The 21,701-nt window shown below is 49.0% G+C and overlaps 1 protein-coding gene across 1 annotated transcript; it reads left to right on the top strand.

The window, feature by feature from the left end:
• The first annotated feature begins 17,729 nt into the window (after window positions 1–17,729).
• Window positions 17,730–21,455, top strand: CCDC78 (coiled-coil domain containing 78). The gene is made up of 9 exons (XM_073645994.1): window positions 17,730–17,981; window positions 18,536–18,667; window positions 19,555–19,641; window positions 19,841–20,020; window positions 20,131–20,289; window positions 20,776–20,826; window positions 20,927–21,015; window positions 21,102–21,180; window positions 21,285–21,455. The coding sequence occupies exons 1-9, from the start codon at window positions 17,916–17,918 to the stop codon at window positions 21,438–21,440; spliced, it is 999 nt and encodes a 332-aa protein (XP_073502095.1). The 5' UTR covers window positions 17,730–17,915; the 3' UTR covers window positions 21,441–21,455.
• The last annotated feature ends 246 nt before the right edge of the window (window positions 21,456–21,701 follow it).

The raw sequence follows: 21,701 nt of genomic DNA, 5'->3' as shown, positions 1-21,701 counted from the left end.
CACGCCGTCCTATATGCAATGTTATATACAATAAAACCCTAAAATCACATAACTATATTATACAATACTACATATATTAAAATCCAGGGGCGGACACTGACAGCTTGGGGCCCCTGTGCAAGAAATGTGTGTGGGCCCCCCTCGTTTTATTGCAACAAAGCTACAGATATATATATATATTATATATTATATATACAGTGGGTACGTAAAGTATTCACACCCCTTTACATTTTTCACTCTTTGTTTCATTGCAGCCATTTGGTAAATTCTAAAAAGTTCATTTTTTTCTCATTAAAGTACACTCTGCACCCCATCTTGACTGAAGAAAACAGAAATGTAGAAATTTTTGCAAATGTATTAAAAAAGAAAAACTGAAATATCACATGGTCATAAGTATTCAGACCCTTTGCTCATATTTAAGTCACATGCTGTCCATTTCCTTGTGATCCTCCTTGAGATGGTTCTACTCCTTCATTGGAGTCCAGCTGTGTTTAATTAAACTGATAGGACTTGATTTGGAAAGGCACACACCTGTCTATATAAGACCCCACAGCTCACAGTGCATGTCAGACCAAATGAGAATCATGAGCTCAAAGGAACTGCCCAAGGAGCTCAGAGACAGAATTGTGGCAAGGCACAGATCTGGCCAAGGTTACAGAAGAATTTCTTCATTACTCAAGGTTCCGAAGAGCACAGTGGCCTCCATAATCCTTACATGCAAGAAGTTTGGGACCACCAGAAGTTTTCCTAGACCTGGCCGTCCAGTCTAACTGAGCAATCGTGGGAGAAGAGCCTTGGTGAGAGAGGTAAAGAAGAACCCCAAGATCACTGTGGCTGAGCTCCAGAGATGCAGTAGGGAGATGCATGCCTCCACAAGTCGGGCCTTCATGGCAGAGTGGCCCGACGGAAGCCTCTCCTCAGTGCAAGACATATGAAAGCCCGCATAGAGTTTGTTCAAAAACACATGAAGGACTCCCAGACTATGAGAAATAAGATTCTCTGGTCTGATGAGACGAAGATAGAACTTTTTGGTGATAATTCTAAGCGGTATGTGTGGAGAAAACCTGGCACTGCTCATCACCTGCCCAATACAATCCCAACAGTGAAACATGGTGGTGGCAGCATCATGCTATGGGGGTGTTTTTCAGCTGCAGGGACAGGACGACTGGTTGCAATTAAAGGAAACATGAATGCAGCCAAGCACAGAGATATCCTGGAAGAAAACCTCTTCCAGATTGCTTTGGACCTCAGACTTGGCCGAAGGTTCACCTTCCAACAAGACAATGACCCTAAAAGGGTTGTCCGGTGCTTTTAAAAATATGCCAATGTGTTTTAATGATAAATAGAGGCTTCTTTCTAATTACCTCCTGGAGCTGTTTCTGCATGTGAGCGGCGCTATTGGTGGCCGCTCACAGGCAGCACATGACCCCCTGCTGACGTCACGTCAAGTGAGGCATGACTCAGCGCTGGGGTCCCCACGGTGGCTGCTGGGTTGTTGGCGGGGTTATTCCCTGTGTCACACCCAGCATCCACCATGCGCTTTCCCAATGAATGGGGACAGGGAGAGCGCGTGGTGGATGCCGGGTGTGAGTAGCGGGTAACCCCACCCACAACCCAGCAGCCACCGGTGGAACGCGGAAGAGGAACCCTCGACTGCAGCCTGGACTTGTCGTGACCTCAACGGATGTCAGAGCTGGCTGCGGCCGGGGGTCACGTGCTGCCTGTCATGGCGCCGCTCACAGGCAGAAACAGCACCTGGAGGTAATTAGAAAGAAGCTTCTATTTATCATTAAAACACATTGGCATATTTTTAAAGTACTGGACAACCCCTTAAGCACACAGCGAAAATAACAAAGGAGCGGCTTCAGAACAACTCTGTGACCATTCTTGACTGGCCCAGCCAGAGCCCTGACCTAAACCCAATTGAGCATCTCTGGAGAGACTTGAAAATGGCTGTCTACCAACGTTCACCATCCAACCTGACGGAACTGGAGAGGATCTGCAAGGAAGAATGGCAGAGGATCGCCAAATCCAGGTGCGAAAAACTTGTTGCATCATTCCCAAGAAGACTCATGGCTGTACTAGCTCAAAGGGGGCTTCTACTCAATACTGAGCAAAGGGTCTGAAGACTTATGACCATGTGATAGTTCAGTTATTATTTTTTAATAAATTTGCAAAAATTTCTAAATTTGTTTTTTTTCAGTCAGGATGGGGTGCAGAGTGTACTATAATGATAAAAAAAATGAAATTTTTAGAATTTACCAAATGGCTGCAATGAAACAAAGAGTGAAAAATCGGATCAGAACAGGACATTCTCTGACCCTCTTAGATCTCATTCTCAGATCCGTGATTTTTATGGATGTGTGAATGGATCTATCAAACTCTACGAGTCCGTGAACCATCTGATAAAAAAATCTGGCAGCACACGGACATTTCACACAAATGTGAGAATGTGGCCTAAGGGATTTTACAGATAACATTATCACTCCAAGTCACACAGCGCAGATACAGAATAATATTTACATCCCGGCACTTACCGCTGACGTCTCCATCGGGTCAGACCTTCATGTCCACATCTCCCAGCCACGTCTCTTCTTGTCACGATGATCTCCAGCCTATAAAATAACAAGGTCACATATATTGTATATATACATTTGTCTCCCCCACACTTTGGAGGTGGGAGAAGACATTATCAGGTACTGAGCATCCTCCACCACATCCCAATTCATTACAAGTCCCTGACAGCGTCTTCTCCCACCTTTCAATTCATTATAAAGTGTCATATGCATCTTACCTCCATCATTGCTGTCCCACACCACCCCATCATTGCTGTCGCACACCACCCCCATCATTGCTGTTGCACACCACCCCCATCATTGCTATCACACACCACCCCCCATCATTGCTGTCCCACACTACTCCCATCATTGCTCTCCCCCCATCACCCTCATCATTGCTCCATCATACTCTTCATTGCTCTCCCCCATCACTCCCATCATTGCTGTCCCCCATCATCCTCATCATTGCTCTCCCCCATCACCCCCATCATTGCTCTCCCCATCACCCCCATCATTGCTCTCCCCCCATCACCCACATCATTGCTCTCCCCACATCACCCCCATCATTGCTCTCCCCCATCACCCACATCATTGCTCTCTCCACATCACCCCCATCATTGCTCTCCCCCATCACTCCCATCATTGCTGTCCCCCCATCACCCCCATCATTGCTCTCCCCATCACCCCCATCATTGCTCTCCCCATCACCCCCATCATTGCTCTTCCCCCATCACCCACATCATTGCTCTCCCCACATCACCCCCATCATTGCTCTCCCCCATCATCCTCATCATTACTGTCCCCCATCATCCTCATCATTGCTCTCCCCATCTCTGCTCTCCCCCTCATCATCCTCATCATTGCTGTCCTCCATCATCCTCATCATTGCTGTCCCCACATCACCCTCATCATTACTGTCCCCCATCATTGCTCTCCTCCCATCATTGCTGTCCCCCAATCACCCTCATCATTGCTCTCCCCCCATCATCCTCATCAATATTGTCCCCCATTATTGCTCTCCCCCCATCATTGCGGTCCCCCCAACACCCTCATAATTTCTCTCCTCCCCATCATCCTCATCATTGCTGTCCCCCATCATCCTCATCATTGCTATCCCTCCACCCCATCATTGCCCCAGTGTATTGGATAAAATTAAAAAAAAACAACTTACCTCTCAGCCCCCTCCCCTGCAGCATCGTCCTCACCAGCAACTTTTCTCCCTGACACAGGCGCGCGTTGCTGGCTGATGTCATCAAGCACCGCACGTTTGTGTCACACGCCGCACAGAATGAGGGCAATCTGGCCATGGGCTCCCGGGAGCCTCGGGATCCGAGAAACTGGCCAGATTGCCCTCATTATTATCCAACCTGCAAGGGCCCCCCTGCACCGCCGGGCCCCGGTGCAATTGCACCGGCTGCACCAGCAGTATGTAAGCCTCTGTTATAACCTATCTACAACTGAAAACTGAACTAATACTTACCTACTGGCCCACTGCCTAACCTTACAGTCACACACTCTTACTTCACCTCATTCACACCACAACAAGCCGAAATACATTTTTTCTAATTTTATATATATATATATATATATATATATATATATATATATATATATATATATATACAGTACAGACCAAAAGTTTGGACACACCTTCTGATTTAAAGATTTTTCTGTATTTTCATGACTGAAAATTGTACATTCACACTGAAGGCATCAAAACTATGAATTAACACATGTGGAATTATACACTGAACAAAAAAGTGTGAAACAACTGAAAATATGTCTTATATTCTAGGTTCTTCAAAGTAGCCACCTTTTGCTTTGATGACTGCTTTGCACACTCTTGGCATTCTCTTGATGAGCTTCAAGAGGTAGTCACCGGAAATGGTCTTCCAACAATCTTGAAGGAGTTCCCAGAGATGCTTAGCACTTGTTGGCCCTTTTGACTTCACTCTGCGGTCCAGCTCACCCCAAACCATCTCGATTGGGTTCAGGTCTGGTGACTGTGGAGGCCAGGTCATCTGGCGTAGCACCCCATCACTCTCCTTCTTGGTCAAATGGCCCTTACACAGCCTGGAGGTGTGTTTGGGGTCATTGTACTTTTGAAAAATAAATGATGGTCCAACTAAACGCAAACTGGATGGAATAGCATGCCGCTGCAAGATGCTGTGGTAGCCATGCTGGTTCAGTATGCCTTCAATTTTGAATAAATCCCCAACGGTGTCACCAGCAAAGCACCCCCACACCATCACACCTCCTCCTCCATGCTTCACGGTGGGAACCAGGCATGTAGAGTCCATCCGTTCACCATTTCTGCGTCGCACAAAGACACTGTGGTTGGAACAAAAGATCTGAAATTTGGACTCATCAGACCAAAGCACAGATTTCCACTGGTCTAATGTCCATTCCTTGTGTCCTTTAGCCCAAACAAGTCTCTTCTGCTTGTTGCCTGTCCTTAGCAGTGGTTTCCTAGCAGCTATTTTACCATGAAGGCCTGCTGCACAAAGTCTCCTCTTAACAGTTGTTGAAGAGATGTGTCTGCTGCTAGAACTCTGTGTGACATTGACCTGGTCTCTAATCTGAGCTGCTGTTAACCTGCAATTTCTGAGGCTGGTGACTCGGATAAACTTATCCTCAGAAGCAGAGGTGACTCTTGGTCTTCCTTTCCTGGGGCGGTCCTCATGTGAGCCAGTTTCTTTGTAGCGCTTGATGGTTTTTGCAACTGCAATTGGGGACACTTTGAAAGTTTGCCCAATTTTTTTGACTGACTGACCTTCATTTCTTAAAGTAATGATGGCCACTCGTTTTTCTTTACTTGGAATTTGTATTATGGCAGGAAAAAAGCAGCTAACAGTCTATTCAGTAAGACTATCAGCTGTGTATCCACCTGACTTCTGCACAACACAACTGATGGTCCCAACCCCATTTATAAGGCAAGAAATCCCACTTTTTAAACCTGACAGGGCACACCTGAGAAGTGAAAACCATTTCCGGTGACTACCTCTTGAAGCTCATGAAGAGAATGCCAAGAGTGTGCAAAGCAGTCATCAAAGCAAAAGGTGGCTACTTTGAAGAACCTGGAATATAAGACATATTTTCAGTTGTTTCACACTTTTTTGTTAAGTATATAATTCCACCTGTGTTAATTCATAGTTTTCATGCCTTCAGTGTGAATGTACAATTTTCATAGTCATGAAAATACAGAAAAATCTTTAAATGAGAAGGTGTGTCCAAACTTTTGGTCTGTACTGTATATATTGTATGTAATGTATAAAGGGGGTTTTTAGTTAGGTTGGGGATTTGGGGGGGGGGTTCAACAGGGGTGATGGCAATTCCGATAATAATGGGACCTATATTTTTAGTGACAGGGTCAGCTAGGGAACAATATGGATATTTTCCCGTCGCTGTAGCGCAAAAGTACCAGAATAACGGATTGCAGCTATGCCATGTGTGGTCTCTAAAGAAAGGTAAAATCATAACGAAAAATGTGGTATCACTTTCGGGCCTCTAAGATCAATCAACAATAAGTTATCGCAAAAAACATATCTTAATAAAAATATGAAGGCTGGAGACCAGCCACCGTGATGTCATCCCAGGGGGTGTGTTGGCAGGCCTCTCCTTAGGCATAAAAGAATCCACGGAGGATGGATGAGCATTTTTTGCCGGGAATATATATTTAATATAGCAATGAATCCTGTTCGAGAACGGTCAAATCTGGAGTGTCTCACCTCCACCTATACCGAGTCGTCCCTGTGAACTGTATAGAGTAAGTTTCTTCTTTAATCCTGTTTATTTTGTGTAACTGTATAATCTCTACTGAATTGTCCCCTTTGTAAAATCTTTGTATATTTTTGAAAACACTGCCTCCCTTTTGGATTAAATATAAAATTTAATAGTTCTGTTTCTTTTGTCCTGTAATAGTTCCCTCCCCTGAAGCCATACGCTACCAGAACGCAGGCGTCTGGCCAGGCCTGTATTATATTTCAAACTCGGCCGGTGGTGGCAGCGAATAATAATAATTGGGCTATCATGAAGCTGGCAGTAACTGTACGGGGCGTATACACATATTCCATGCGTTGGAATCTGGAGGTGTGACGCCATACGCTTTCTGCTCGCTTGCCGATAGCTCCGTAGTGAGTAGTCGGGATCGTGTGCTCACGAATCCCTGATGAAATCCGGACAGAGTGACGGCAACGGTGAGATATTGTGTGATCTTCCCGCTGTCGTCCGTGTGAGTCCCTGACAAATTGGTGGCAGCGGTGGGATATTACAGAACATCAGTGACTGGATTGAGCAATCATTCCTGTTACTGAAAACTTGCACGGTTCTTTTGAGAATTTTGTGCAAAGTTTTAAGAAATCAGACTCAGTGTTTTAATATTTTTTATCTGGGACATTACTGTACATGTAGCAGTTGCACCCCCTCCTCTTCTCTTGTTTTTCTGTCCTAACTTTTATTTGGCAATAATGGCTACATGTGGAGAGCCCTGGTATCACCAGCAGTCAGAGGACACTATCACTGCTCTGTGTGAGCATAGACAGATTGACCCCACGGGCAAAAACAAGGCCCAATGATTGCTGAACGGTTGCAATGTGCTGCAGAGCCTGTCCGACAGCAGAGCCCTGATGATGGGGCGGCCAGCCAAGGCCCGGATGGTGCCGTTGCAGGGGTCCCACCTGTGATTGCCAGCCATACCCGCAGCCAGGGTAGTGTGGACTCCCACCTGCAGATGGCCTTGGAGCAGCTCACAGCAGACGATCATGAAGGACGGCTCAACTAATCCTAAAATTCCGAGAGGCTGACCGAGAGGACGCTGAGAGCCAGGCCCAAGCTGACCGAGAGGCTGCTGAGCGAAGGTGGCAAGATGAGCAGTGGTACCAACTGGAGTTAGCCTGAATCCAGATGCCGAGGTCCACCCCATCGAGCAGTGAGTCCAGCAGTACCAACAGTTTTAAACCCCGTCCTGAGCATTTTAATTTAATGGAGAAAGACGGGGACTTGGACATATTTCTGCGAGGGTTTGAAAAAGCCTGCAGGCAGTATTATCTGCCTGAAACCCAGTGGGCCAGGTATTTAACCCCAGGGCTCAGAGGAAAAGCTCTGGACGTGTTTGCTTCTTTCCCTTGAGAACAAGATGGAGACTACAAGGCCGTCAAGCAGGCCCTGATAAAAAAAAGTACCAGCTGACTCTGGAGGTTTACCGGAAAAAGTGCAGAGCCCTCCAACGTGGACCACATGATAGCTACAGTGATGCGGTGGATGGGCTCAGAACCAATTTTGAGCAGTGGATCCAAGGACTGTCAGTCACCACCTTTGAGGACCTGAAGGATCTGATGGTGAAGGACCAGTTTCTTTGCCTTTGCCCTGTGAAAGTGCGACAGTTTGTGCTGGACCGGGAGCCAAAGGAAACCGCCAAAGCAGCCCAGATCGCAGATGCCTATGAGGTCAACCATACACCAGAGGTGCGGAAGTCAGCCACCGCCAGCTGGAAAGGGGGTAAGCCTACAACCATCCCCAGTGTTCCAGCCAGCCGGCCCTCAGCGGGTTCTGCCTCATCTTCCAGCACCCAGCCTGCATTTGACTCCCGTAAGTGCTATACTTGTGACCAAACGGGTCATATCAGCCTAGTCTGCCCGGAGAGGCAGAAGATGGACCCCACACCTGAGGCCCCAGCGCATACTGCAGCCATTCTTTTTGTGGGTGGGGCAGTTGGCAGGGCCCATGAGAACTTACAACCGGTTACTGAGGGCAACACCGTTACTGTCGGCCTTAAGGACACTGGCGCAGAACGCACCCTCAGCCGCCCTGAGTTCGTGTTACCCGAAGAACTCATTCCTGGGAAGACCCTGACTGTCACCGGATTCGGGGGTGCTCACCTGGGAAATTTAATATGCAAATTGCCTCTTCAGAGAAAAAGAGGACTTGAACTCTATAGCGCCACCTATTGGAAGCAGCAATCCTACAAGTCACAATCAACCCTTTAACGAGTCGTGCAATATGACTTAGGATAAAAGCCAAATCAGAATCTCAATTTGCAGACACGGTGTATCGGGCTGTTGGCTCTCGTCAGTGCAAAGTATGAGAGCTGATAGAGTTCAAGTCCTCTTTTTCTCTGAAGAGGCAATTTGCATATTAAATTTCCCAGAGGAGCATTGCATGGCGACTAAGCCTCCTTACCTTGGCATGCCAGAGTCGGTGTGTCACTCTCCACAAAGAGAAACGTTACCCCTTAGACCTCAGTCCAGAGCCTCTCATCTAGCCAAATCAGTTCTCATACTTTGTACTGATGAGGACCAACAGCCCGAAACAGGTCTGCAAATTGAGATTCTGATTTGGCTATTATCCTAAATCATATTGCAAGGCTCGTTAAAGGGTCGATAGTGACTTGTAGGATCGCTGCTTCCAATAGGTGGCGCTATAGAGTTCAAGTCCTCTTTTTCTCTGAAGAGGCAATTTCCATGATAACATGGAGTAATAGATTGTAGGTCTTTTTTATTTATAGAAGAAAACATTACAGGACACAAAACATAAGAACAAAACTGCAGAACAAGACGACAAAAACCCGACACAAATCACAGAAAATAGAAGCAAAATAAATCAAAACACAAATATAAGATCCGACCTACAGAGAAAGAACAAAATCACCATCACCCCAGGAATATATACATATACAAGAAATAAATATTATAAAACCCCCGGCCCAGCTTCATTCATACTACTATATACAATCCCACACAACGCTCACACCGTCCTATATACAAGATTATATACAATAAAACACTAAACCTAATATAACGTATATACAACCGGACACTAACACTAACCTACTGGTCCCACTGCTTGACCTTACTGTCACACCCTTACCGCACCTCATTCACACCACAGAAAACCAAAAATAACAATATATACAATAGTGATATGGACAATTTTTTTATTTTATTTTTTTATTTTATTTTATTTTTTATATTTTATATTTTTTTGTAATTTTAAATATATATACATAAAACACAGACCTACACTAACTATCCCGCCACCCCTGATCCAGCCCTGGCCACAAAGTTCAGGATTACTCCGAGCTAGGATCAGGCCAGATCAGTCCTCTTATCACCGCTGATGAAGAACCCCCCCCCCCAAATCCCCCACCCAACCTAACTAAAAACCCCTATTATACATTATATACAATATATACAGAACACAACCTACACACTCACCATCCAAGGCTCAAGTTCGATGCCGGCAAACCTTCTATCCAGGAGACAGAAATACAAAACAAATATCTAGGGTGAAAAGACATCAGCCCACCACCAGGATATAGGAGTACTACCGGACTAAGGCACCCTGAAGGAAAAGCCCCTCCAGAGACGGGCCGCCCTCCGGGCACCCAGTCCTTCATACTCCAGAGAACGTACCTTCACCAAGTCACCTAGGATGTTCCTACAGACTTCATCTACATGGAGGATTTTACTCTGCGTCGAAACTAAAACTCGTGCGTTCCACGTGAAATACCTCACCACTGCGCTGACTATGAATAAAGTGTCTCGGTCCCTTCTCCCAAGGTCTCCGAACGCTCCATAGGCCCACCCGGCGTAGGACAGAGTAGCCAGCTGCGGCCAACCAATGGAAGCCCCCAGCCTGTTGTACACCTCTGTATTAAAGGGACAATGAAGCAGGAAGTGCTCCATGCTTTCCAGCACGTTAGCACAAGCCTCACGGGGGCAATTCCTGTCCTCCGAGCTCCTGTACTTCAAATTGTTCCTCACATACAGCTTACCATGGAAGCAGCGCCAAGTCAAGTCCCAGTACTTCTTGGGGATCCTGCTAGAATTTAACAAACTCAACCCAACCTCCAGATCCCGACTTGGGCAGTCTTTGAGGACCAATGGACTCTGAAAATGAGAAAGCAAGACCCTCATATCGAGGAGTTTCCTCGGGAGGGACCTCACCTCCCACATTCCCAGACCCCACCGGCGGATCATTTTCAGAACCGGGGTAACGTAAGCCGGGAGATGCCCGTGTGGTGTGCGGAGATCCTTCACTCTTCCCCCTGTCTCCCATTCCTGGAAGAAAGGCTGAAACCATCCCTTGCAGGAGAATACCCACGGAGGAGCCCTCTCTTTCCAGAGGTTTGCCACGTTCACTTTCAAGAAGGTGTTCACTAGGAACACCACGGGGTTTACCAAATTCAAACCCCCTAGTCTCCTCGTGCGGTAAGTGACCTCCCGCTTGACTAGGTTTAGTCTGTTCCCCCATAACATCTGGAAGAACAGACTGTAGACCCGTGTCCAGAGAGGCTCTGGCAAGACACAGACGCTGCCCAGGTAGATTAGCAAGGGGAGCAGGAAAGCTTTGCACAGGCCAACCCTTTCCCTCAGGGTCAAAGACCAACCCCTCCATTGGTCCACTCTTTGGGCGACACCTTTGATTCTGCCTTCCAAGTTTTTCGTGGGGTAATCACCCTGGCCGAATTCGATGCCCAGGACTTTGGCATGTTCTTGGGGTTCGGGGAGGGTGTCCGGAAGATCAAAACTGGGATCTCCGCCTCCCAGCCAGAGACTCTCACACTTATCCAGGTTGACCTTGGACCCGGATGCCTCCGAGTAGCGCTCCACTTCTGACATCACCGCCGCTGCCTCCTCTTGCGAAGAAACAAAGATGGTGACATCATCCGCGTAGGCCACCACCCTCAGGATAGCCTCCCGCGCCGCCCCGCCCATCCGCACCCCCGCCAACGGTCCACAATCGATCCTTCTGAGGAAGGGATCGATCGCAAATGCGTAAAGCAAAGGGCTAAGAGGACAGCCCTGACGGACACCGGACCCTACCCCGAAAGGTCGTCCAATCCACCCATTCACCAGAGGGAAAGTCTCAACCCCTGCATACAAGGTCTTAAGCCAGTCCACAAACCCTCCAGGCAGACCATACCTCAAAAGAGTGGACCAGAGGTACTCGTGGTTAACCCGATCAAAGGCTTTTGCCTGATCCAGGGTCAGCAAGAACCCCTTCCAAAGGCCCGCTCTGCCTTGCTCCACGGCCTCTCGGACACCTAGAACAGCACTAAAAGTGCTACGGCCAGGAACGCAACAGTGCTGAACCTCCGAAAGGAGCCGGGGTGCAAACTTCACCAGCCTGTTGAAAAGTATCTTAGCCAAAATCTTCCTGTCCACATTGAGAAGTGCTATCGGACGCCAGTTCTCAATGCGTGATGGATCCTTACCCTTTGACAAAATTATCAAAGCTGACTTCCTTAATGATCTCGGCAGAGTGTCCGAGGAGAGACACTCGTTAAACACCTGAGTCAAGAGGGGGACCAAAGAGTCCCTAAAGGTCCTAAAGAACTCGGATGTTAAGCCATCCGGACCTGGCGACTTTTTGGGCCTAAGCCCATCGATCGCCAGTCTCACTTCCTCTTCTTTGATCGCTTCTGCCAAACCGCCCAGCGAGAGGTCAGCCCCTGGCTCAGGAACAGATTCATCCAGGAAAACCGACATCCCGTCACGATCCAGCTCCCTCCTTCCCAAGAGGTGCGAGTAGTAGGAACTGACAACCTCCAAGATCCCTGATCTGGACCTTCTCAGGGACCCCGTACTGTCCACCAGCCCCGTCACTATCTTACTATTCACTGACATCTTACAATTTCTGTAAGGGTCGGGCGAGCAGTACTTCCCGTAGTCCCTCTCGAAAACCAAAGATGCGTGCCTATCGTACTGACACCTCTTCAGCAAGAACTTCACTCTGGAGATCTCCTCACGGCTACCTCCAGTCGAAACAAGATGCTCGAGTTTCCTCCTCAGGCTCTGATACAGGCGATCCCTGTTCAGGCTTCTGAGGTTCGAGAGGTGCCAGAAGAATCTCGCCACCCGATGTTTGAACATCTCCCACCACTCCGACTTAGTGTTACTTAGGCCCAGCAATGGTACCTGGCTCTGAAGGAATTCCTCAAAAGACCGTCTTACAGCTTCTTCCTCAAGGAGTGACAAATTCAGCTTCCAATAACCTCTTCCCATCCGAGGAGTCTCTGTAACGTTCAGAGAAAACATAATCAAACAGTGATCGGAGAACTCCACCTCCACAACCGACAACGGTGAAGAGACGGCCTCCTCCTTCAAATAAAACCTGTCTAGCCTAGACCTGCACTGACTACCTCTAAAAAAGGTGAATCCCGTGTCGCCCGGGTTGTGCCGGATGTGGACATCCACCAGGCGAGCCTCACTCACTATCCTGTTTAACGCGACGCAGTCATAAGCCAGCTGGTCTCCGGAACCTCCTCTATCACAGGATCTCGTGACGTTGTTGAAATCCCCTCCGAAGACCACCTGCCGACTCGAAAATAAAAAAGGTTTGATCTTCAGGAAGAGACATTTGCGGTCCCACTTGGACTGGGGACCGTAGATGTTAATGAGCCGAAGCTCTTGTCCCCCCATGGAGACATCTAGGATCAAGCATCTCCCCATTTCTAATTCGATCACTCGTCTGCATTCAACCGCTGCGGTCTTAAAAAGGACCGCAACCCCGCTATACGGCTCAGCCGCAAGAGACCAGTAGGAGGGTCCATGCCTCCACTCCCGCCTTGCTTTCTGCAAGGTTGATATATCGGTCAACCTGGTCTCCTGCAAAAACAAAATGTCGGCGTCAAGTTGGCCGAGAAAATGAAAGGCCGTGTACCTTGCCGCATCTGACTTTATGCTGCAAACGTTAATAGTTGCCAGCGTCAACGGGGTGGGTGCCGCCATCATGATTGATTGAATTAGATAGCCTTTTTCTTCCCACCACTGACAGTCCCAACCTCTTCCTCCGATAACGACGGGTTTTTAGTGCGCTTAAGACAAACAGACTCGTCCATTCTCTCCTTACATACATTCTTGCCCTTGTCTGGTGGTCCTGGGTTAGTCGTCCCCCCCAGAGGGCTTTGTATTTGCCCCCGAGAGGAAGACCCAGCCATCTCCTGAGCCCCAACCACCTTGTCCGCAACCTCCGGCCCCGGGTCCCCACTTCCCCCCTCCAGAGGGAGGTCCTGGAGAGCCCCGAACCGGTTGGAGAGATCCACCAGAGGGGGGGCGGCTGAACCCTCCAATGGCGCCTGGATCACGGCCAGAGAGTCAGAGGGGTCGCACTCCAAAGAGGCAGCTCGAGACCTGGTCCCCCTCCTACCTCTGGCCATTTTCCTGTTACCCTTTTTCTTTTTCTGTGACCACTCCCCCTCTCCCTCATCTAGACTGTCACCAGAAGAGGGTTCCTGGGAAGACGTGGCGTCTTCTCGCTCTTCCCTTTCAAGTCTCTTGATCTCCTCACTCAATTCACTGTCTTTAGGATCCTCAGCTGCAAGTGAAGTACCTGGGTCAGAGTTTAGGGACATTACTCCCTGCCCCCTGTCCCCACGGTGCTGCTCCTGCCGCCTGATGTTGGATGGCGGCAACTTGCTCCTCACCGGATCCCTGCCTCCCCCGCCTTTGCTGGTCCCTTCACCAGCAAGATTAGTCCCGGCTTTCGCCTGTCCCGCACTCGCCGCTTTCAGGACCGCATTGGCGAAGGAACGCGGACAGCGACTGAACGGGTGACCGAGGTCACCACACAAGTTACACCTAATCCTGCGACAGGCAGCAGCAAGATGACCGAGGTCCCCACACAGTGCGCATTTCTGGGTGGTACACTGCGCACTGAAGTGTGTGGGGCTACCGCACCTGTGACAGACCTTAGGCTGCCCCCGGTAGAAAATCAAGATCCTATCCCTCCCCAAAAAGGTTGAGGAGGGGATATGGGTAACAGTGTTTCCCGAAACCTTCAATTTCACCATGAAGGTCCAGGCCCCTGACCAGATACCATGGTCATCCAGATTCTTTTCGGGAATATTGGTGACCTCTCCGTATCGACTCACCCAGGTGGTAATGTCCATACAGGAAAGTGACTCGTTACTAGTCAAAACGGTCACTTTCCTGACTGAATCTTGGCGGGTTATTGCCAGGGGAAAGAGACCATGCCATTCGGGGCGACTCCGAGCCAGCTCATGGCGAGACCAGAAAAGCTCAAGGCCCTCCGGTCTCACGAAGCTGACATCGAAGTAGGAGGTCCCGTAGGGATGGATCAAGGCAAAGATGTCATATGCCGCAAAGCCCATCCCCAGCAGGAGCTCAACCACCTTCGACCTATCAGGACAGGCATCCTAGCTTACCCACTGGAGACGGACCAGGTTCCTACGGTTACTCCTCTGCCCCGTTGTCGGCAGAGACCAGACAGTCTCTGCCCCTCTATCTCGGAAGGCTGAAAGACCATGTCTCTCTATCCAGAAAGACAGATCAACCTCCCTCCCCTCTACAGTGATGGAGCTCTCCCCTCTCCTCAGGGCTTCCAGGAGCTGCTGTTGCAAGTCACCATCCCCAGGGCCACCAGAAGAGGGCGCACTACTACCCCCAGCACTGACAGCTCCTGAATAGCTTTGGGCTGAAGCCCCAGCCAATGCTGGGGGGGCAGCGGGACCATCGCCTACTTCCCCCCCACCAACACCAATGCTGCTCCCACCATTCACTCCACTACTACTGCCACCATTCGCAGGACCACCACTCCCATCATTCACTCCACTACTTCTCCCACCATTTGCTACACCATTACTCCCACCATTCATTCCACCACTACCCCCACCATTTGCTACACCACTACTCCCACCATTCATTCCACCACTACCCCCACCATTTGCTGCATCATCATTCACTGCACCACTACCCCCACTATTTGCTGCATCATCATTCACTGCACCACTACTTCCACCATTCCTACTACTCTCACCATCTACTCCACCATTACTCCCACCATCTGCTCCACCATTACTCCCATCATTCACTGCACCACTACTTCCATTCCCTTTACTTGTCACCCCATTACCTCTGCTGTTCTCTGCACCTTCCACAGTCACCTCCATTCCTTCCTCCCTTGGTGTCTCTGCACTCACACCTGCTGGGCCGGGGGAGGTGAGCACTCCCAGAGACTCCTTTCCCTGCAGCACCACACCCGTTTTCTTTTGGTTGCTGCTGGCTTTCTGCAGGTCGTCTCCTGGAGCGCCCCGCCCCCTTACTGCAGCATTTTGTTCCTTGTGCTGGGCAGACTGTTTGTTGGGCACCGCTGCCCGCCCTGCACCCACAGATTTTGGGGCCTTACTGTCCTTTTTGGGCGCTGGGGCACACTGCCCCCCTGTCGCAGCAGTGCGCCCAGTATTCTTGGCGGATGTTTTTTTCCCATCCCTCCCGACCTCCCCGGCCCCGGTGATAACCGGCTTAGCCGCAGAGGGCAGGGAGGGAAACTCCACAGAACTCCCTATGTCCGGAACTGTGAGTACCTCCACAGCCTCGCCCCCTGCACTGTTCCCCGCACAGATGGCAGCATCGCCGGACGTCCTTCTCCTCTCCCCACCTTGCCTCTGGCTCGAGCCCACTGCAGAGCCCGTGCCTTTAGGTTTGGTGGGGTTTACACAGGAGGTGGCAGGCGCAACATCAGACATTGGTACATACTTGTAACTCACCACCTCCTGTGCGGCTCCTCCGGTCTTCTTCCTCCTCTTTTTTTTCTCCTCCACTGGATCGTCCTCCCCGAAGGAAAACCGCGTCAGGTCCACTGGAGACTCCAGCAGTCGGATTTCCCTCAGCAGTCCTCCTTCCTCTTCCTCCCCCGACACTCCAACCTCTGCTCTGGGAGTCCTCTGCCCTGCAGGGAGACCACTGGAACTCTGGCTCTGCCCCTCACTGGCTCCAGCACCTGGAACTCCAGTCACCTCTTCATCCTCCTCCTCCTCTTCACTAAGGACTCCGGCTGGCGGTTCTCCTGAGGTGTTTAACCCCTTCATTTCGGAGAACCGCCGCTGGTTCTTAAACCTCTCCAGGAAGGGACCTGCGCTTTTCTCAATCCCCTCCCGGAGGAGCACTAACCTGACCACCTCGTCTCTGAGGGCTTTAAACCTCTGGGAGGTCGCGGGTCTCTCCTTGATGGACGCCTGGGTGTTCAGGATCCGGGCCTCCCGCAGCTCCTCTTTCAGCTGGGTTAGTGCTTTGCCGGCGTCCTCGTATTCTCGTAGCATGGCGACCACTCGGGAGGAGAAGGAACTTGTGGTCTCGCTGGAGCTCATCTCTCCCGAGGATCTTGCTGGACTCTTGTTCCTGGGGCCTGGGGTGCCCCGGTCTCCCTCTCTGGGCGGGCGATGAACCGTCTCGGGGTTGGAGTAGGTGGGTATGTTTTTCTTCACCCTACCGGATCTCCTCACTCCCTCCTGGGCCGGTTGTTGTGGCTCCTTGTCCCCCGCCAGCATAGACCGGGGGATAGGAGGCTGGGAAGCCATGCCGGCCTCCCAGTAAGCCTGCCTCTCCCTGGGGAGAAGAGAGGCCGACTACGACCCTCCTCCTGGAAGTCCTGGAGCTCCACAGACAGCTGCTACTCTCAGCAGGGAGAAACTGATTGTGGGCACCTGTCCTACAGTCTCCTCCCCCAGTGATGGCTGATAACAGGGAGTAATAGATTGTAGTCTCCTGTCCTACAGTCGCCTCCCCCAGTAATGGCTGATAACAGGGAGTAATAGATTGTAGTCTCCTGTCCTACAGTAGCCTCCCCCAGTAATGGCTGATAACAGGGAGTAATAGATTGTAGTCTTCCGTCATACAGTCGCCTCCTCCAGTAATGGCTGATAACAGGGAGTAATAGATTGTAGTCTCCCATCATACAGTCGCCTCCCCCAGTAATGGCTGATAACTGGGTCTCTATAAATCCTGGCAGATCCCATTAACCCATTACGTGTTAGCTTTCCTGTTACATACACAGATTTATGTCAGTGCTGTCGCTTTAAATAATTTACTGGTTACTAAGCAACAGAGCCTCGCCCAGGACTCCCACAACTGTTCCCATAAGCATATGATTGTGTTTCCTAGGTAACCAGGCAGAACAGTGTGTGGAACGCAAGCCACTTCCTGTTTCTAGTTATTACAGGAAGTCATCATTGCTTAGTAACCATAAAGCTACGCCGGCACTTTAAGACTTTTCTCGTATATTGCATATGCTCCTCTCTATATGTCACGGGGGTATATTGAGTGCTATTGCTGCCAGCAAACCTACAGAAACCTGTCTGGGCATGCTGGGAGTTGTAGTCCTGCCCCGGGTCATTATCTGTCTTTTTTCTTCCCTGTGTTATAATTACACTTAGTTCAGGTGACGTCGCCGTGCCTTTATTAGTCGGCCCCTCCGATGCTGTAATCCTGGTGATTCTCCTCCCCGTCACCGGGGAATCGCCGACTATCTGCTGGCCAGGTCTCCGTGGTGACCGCTCTCCCTGCTGTAAACATATCCAGCCCCGGGTGCATTGCTCCGTCTCTGTGCTGTGTGACAACCATGGACGCCTCTGTAGACAGCGACATGTCTCTGAAGGAACAGGTCCGACAGCTGAGCAACGAGAATGTGAGTCCATCACAAATAATCTCCGGCTAAACATGGCGGGTGAGAGGGGATATGATCCTGGGGATGGATTAGTCAGGTGTGTCCTGTATGGTCGGGATTCCTGCAGAGGTGACACCCGTCTCTGCACATGGTGGGGAGGGGCCCTTTTACAGTGGGGCCCCATGTTACGCCTCCGCACATATTCGGGGCTCCCTATTATCATAAACATGTAGAAAGGCCTATGAAGTGTCAGCATGGACTGCGAAACGCGTGTGTTGGGTCCACGTGTGCAGGATCTACTAGTTATGTCTGATCTCTATGATCAAGACACATATAGGTCTTCTGTGGAGCCTACATGGGGTCCACACCAGCGCCCTTCATCAGATCTGGTTGGGACATCATTTACCCCCGAAACGCGTCAGAATCACTCCATCCATAGGTGTCCAAACAGTAAGTGTGTCTTTAATAAGGAGGTCTCTCACCCGACCTCACATGGACATGCAAGGACCTCCATAGTTGGGATACTCTTCTTCGTTGGGTGCTGTTGACCTGGGTCTGATTCTTCTCCCTTTCAGATTCAGCTGCTGGATCGCAACGAGAGGTTGTATGCCAAGCTCACTGAACTGCAGGACAAGATGGGGAAACTGGCGGGGTCCAAGACGGATCTGTCATCAAGACTGGTGCTCAGTGAGGAGGAGAAGCTGAAGGTATCACAGATCTGTAATATTTTCTTTGGGTTGTGGAATGAGATGGTTCAAGTAGTATGTTCTAGATCTAGAAGGTTATGGTTGTATGTTCTAGATCCAGATGGTTAAGGCTGCATGTTCTAGATCTAGATGGTTAATGGTGTATGTTCTACATCTAGATGGCTAAGATTGTATGTTCTAGATCTAGATGGTTATGGTTACACGTTCTAGATCTGGATGGCTAAGGTTGCATGTTCTAGATCTAGATGGTTACGGTTGTATATTCTAGAACTCAATGGCTAAGGATGTATGTTCTAGAACTAGATGGTTAAGATAGCATGTTCTAGAACTAGATGGTTAAAGTTGTATGTTCTAGATCTAGATGGTTAAAGTTGTATGTTCTAGATCTAGATGGTTAAAGTTGTATGTTCTAGATCTAGATGGTTAAGGTTGCATGTTCTAGATCTAGGTGGCTAAGGTTGCGTGTTCTAGACCTAGATGGTTAAGGTCGCATGTTCTAGATCCAGATGGTTAAGGTCACACATTCTAGATCCAGATGGTTAAGATTGCATGTTGTAGATCTAGATGGATAAGGTTGCATGTTCTAGATCTAGATGGTTACGGTTGCTCTAGAACCCTGCTGTACGTTTTAGACTCCTGTTATGTAGAACCTGCTGCATATATTCTCTAACCCTGCAGTAAATGTCATAGATTTGGGCACAGGAAATGAAGATGTACCACTCCCGCTCCCTGTGTACCATCCTTCATTGGGGTCTAGAAAGTTAAGATACGAGGAGCTATTTGATGTGACCTTGAGGAAACTCTGTGGTCACCGATATATTGGAATCTTTGTTTTTATCTTACCCCCAATTTCCGGTGCAGTGACTCCTATATTTCATCCTTCACAGATTTCTAAGGAGTTAATCGAACTTCAGATTGAAACCAATAAGATCAGGGAGCACTACGAGGCCGAGACATTTGAACTCAAGAATACCGTAAGTTGTACAGAGGGGTTTTGTGGCTGCTGTAATGGAAATAATCTCTTTGTGCACAGACTTCCTGCTGAGCTTCTGCTGCTACTCAGGAGACAATCTGACAAAGCAGATCTGCAGTAAAAGCATTGGGGTTGTGCAGCAGTATCAGAAGCATTGGATAAAAATGAAAGTCTATATGCCCCCTCTACCTGACTTGTAGATCTTGACTTTGGAGAACCGGCTGATGACTGTGGAGCTTCATAAGGAAAAGTTGACTGGGGAGCACGAGGCTTTGAAGGATCGTCTCCGATCGGTGGAGATCAACCGTAAGGAGCTGGCTGACGAGTACATCGTTTTGAAGAGTAATTACTTGGCATTGAGCAAAGAACATGAGCACGAGGTGAGGAGTTTAGTCATTTTCGCCCAGCCCCACTGGCCATGTGTATGTGTAGGGACGCATGGAAAACTTTTGAGATTTTTCAGCTAATGTCTTCTGGCCTCTCCTCACAGGTGAGCAAGAATGATGAGCTGAGCATGGAGATTCTCAATCTGGTCAACCGGGAGAAAGACAACACCTACGCACAGTCTCGAGTTCTGGTCAACGAGGCCACGGCAGAACTGGACAGGGTGCGTGCCATGGTCAACCGGCTGTCAGCTCGTAAGATCAAGGTACTTGTTCAGATCCAAATTGTTGCCTGTAATGTAAGAGATGTGTCTGGCTTAAAGGGGCTTTCCATGTCAATGGATCAGGAGCATGGCTTTCATGGAGACCTTCTCTTAAATTAGTTGTCCTATCAGGACAACCTGTTCATGACAACACTGCACCTGACAGGAATGAGGAGGAGACAAGTTGTCATCAGATACTCTGCTCAGGCTTCAGGCCTACAACTTTAACGCAATATATCTTAGCCTAGAAATAAGATACGGAGAAAACCGTTTTCAGATTCTGAATCTGCACTAAAGTTTTTTTTTTGGAAATTACTTTTATGAGGTCTCCTTAAAATTACAAAGAATCCCTAACACCACGCTCACCATACATAACCCTATATATGTCTCTAGAAGATATCGGATGATACGTTCAGGTGGAAAGTCCTTTTCCGACAGAGTTGGTAGAAGGAAAATATTAAGGTACTACAAAAATGTTGTTTTTTTCAGCCTGAAGAGCTGGTGGCCTCAGAGCACGAACGGAAAAAACTGGAAAGAAACGTAAGTTGTGATTTCCCGCTTGCTTATGATATTGATAAGGTGGCAGATGCATGAGCAATCTTTCTCATCCTCGGCTTTTTCAACACTTGGACCTTTGCAGCTTTTTGGAAATCAGGATGAAATCAAGGAAGAGATTGAGAGCATGAAGAAGATCCATGACACCCAACAGCAGAAGTTAGAGGAACGAGTGTAAGTAGCACCCAAGGGCCCTCCAAGATCCAGAAAAACTCTGTAAGAAGACATCCATCAGTCTCATATGTTATGTGTAATCACAGGATCGCCATGGGTAAAGAGCTGCAAGAGGCAAAAAGAGCCATCCGCAACACTCAGCACAAGATGGCTGAGAAGTCCGCGGTGAGTGACGGGGCTGAGGCACCATTATAACCTGTTGTGTCTATGGTTCTCCTCTCTCACCCATGGTGAAGACATCTTAGGATACTTGTCTGTCTCTTCTTCAGGTTCTCTTGACATCGCAGAGTCAGTTGAAGGAGGTTGAAGCTGAAAACTCGCGTCTCCAGATGCAGCTGAAGGAGCTCAATGAGGAGTATCGCTCCAGACTCAATCGCTACATCCAGGACCTAGCGGTGAGAACCCTAAAATATGGCTACTCCTAAATGTAGGACTGTGCAGGGGTGAGAGGATGGCAGGATGACAGAGGGGATATAGGATGAGGATGGTATGTAAGATGATTGTTGGATGTAGGACAACGGTGGGATGTAGGACGACGGTGGGATATAGGATGATGGTGGGATGTAGGATGAGAGTGAGATGTAGGATGACCGTGGGATGTAGGACAACAGTGGGATATAGGATGATGGTGGGATGTAGGACGACAGTGGGATGTAGGACAATGGTGGAATGTAGGATGGTTGTGG

Source organism: Phyllobates terribilis, unplaced genomic scaffold, assembly GCF_046119375.1.
Source record: "Phyllobates terribilis strain yellow unplaced genomic scaffold, ASM4611937v1 Scaffold_9__5_contigs__length_417890890, whole genome shotgun sequence".
In the NCBI taxonomy this organism is placed as follows: Eukaryota; Metazoa; Chordata; class Amphibia; order Anura; family Dendrobatidae; genus Phyllobates; species Phyllobates terribilis.
Note: the sequence above shows the minus strand (reverse complement) of the source record. Positions and strands in the feature narration are given on the sequence as shown.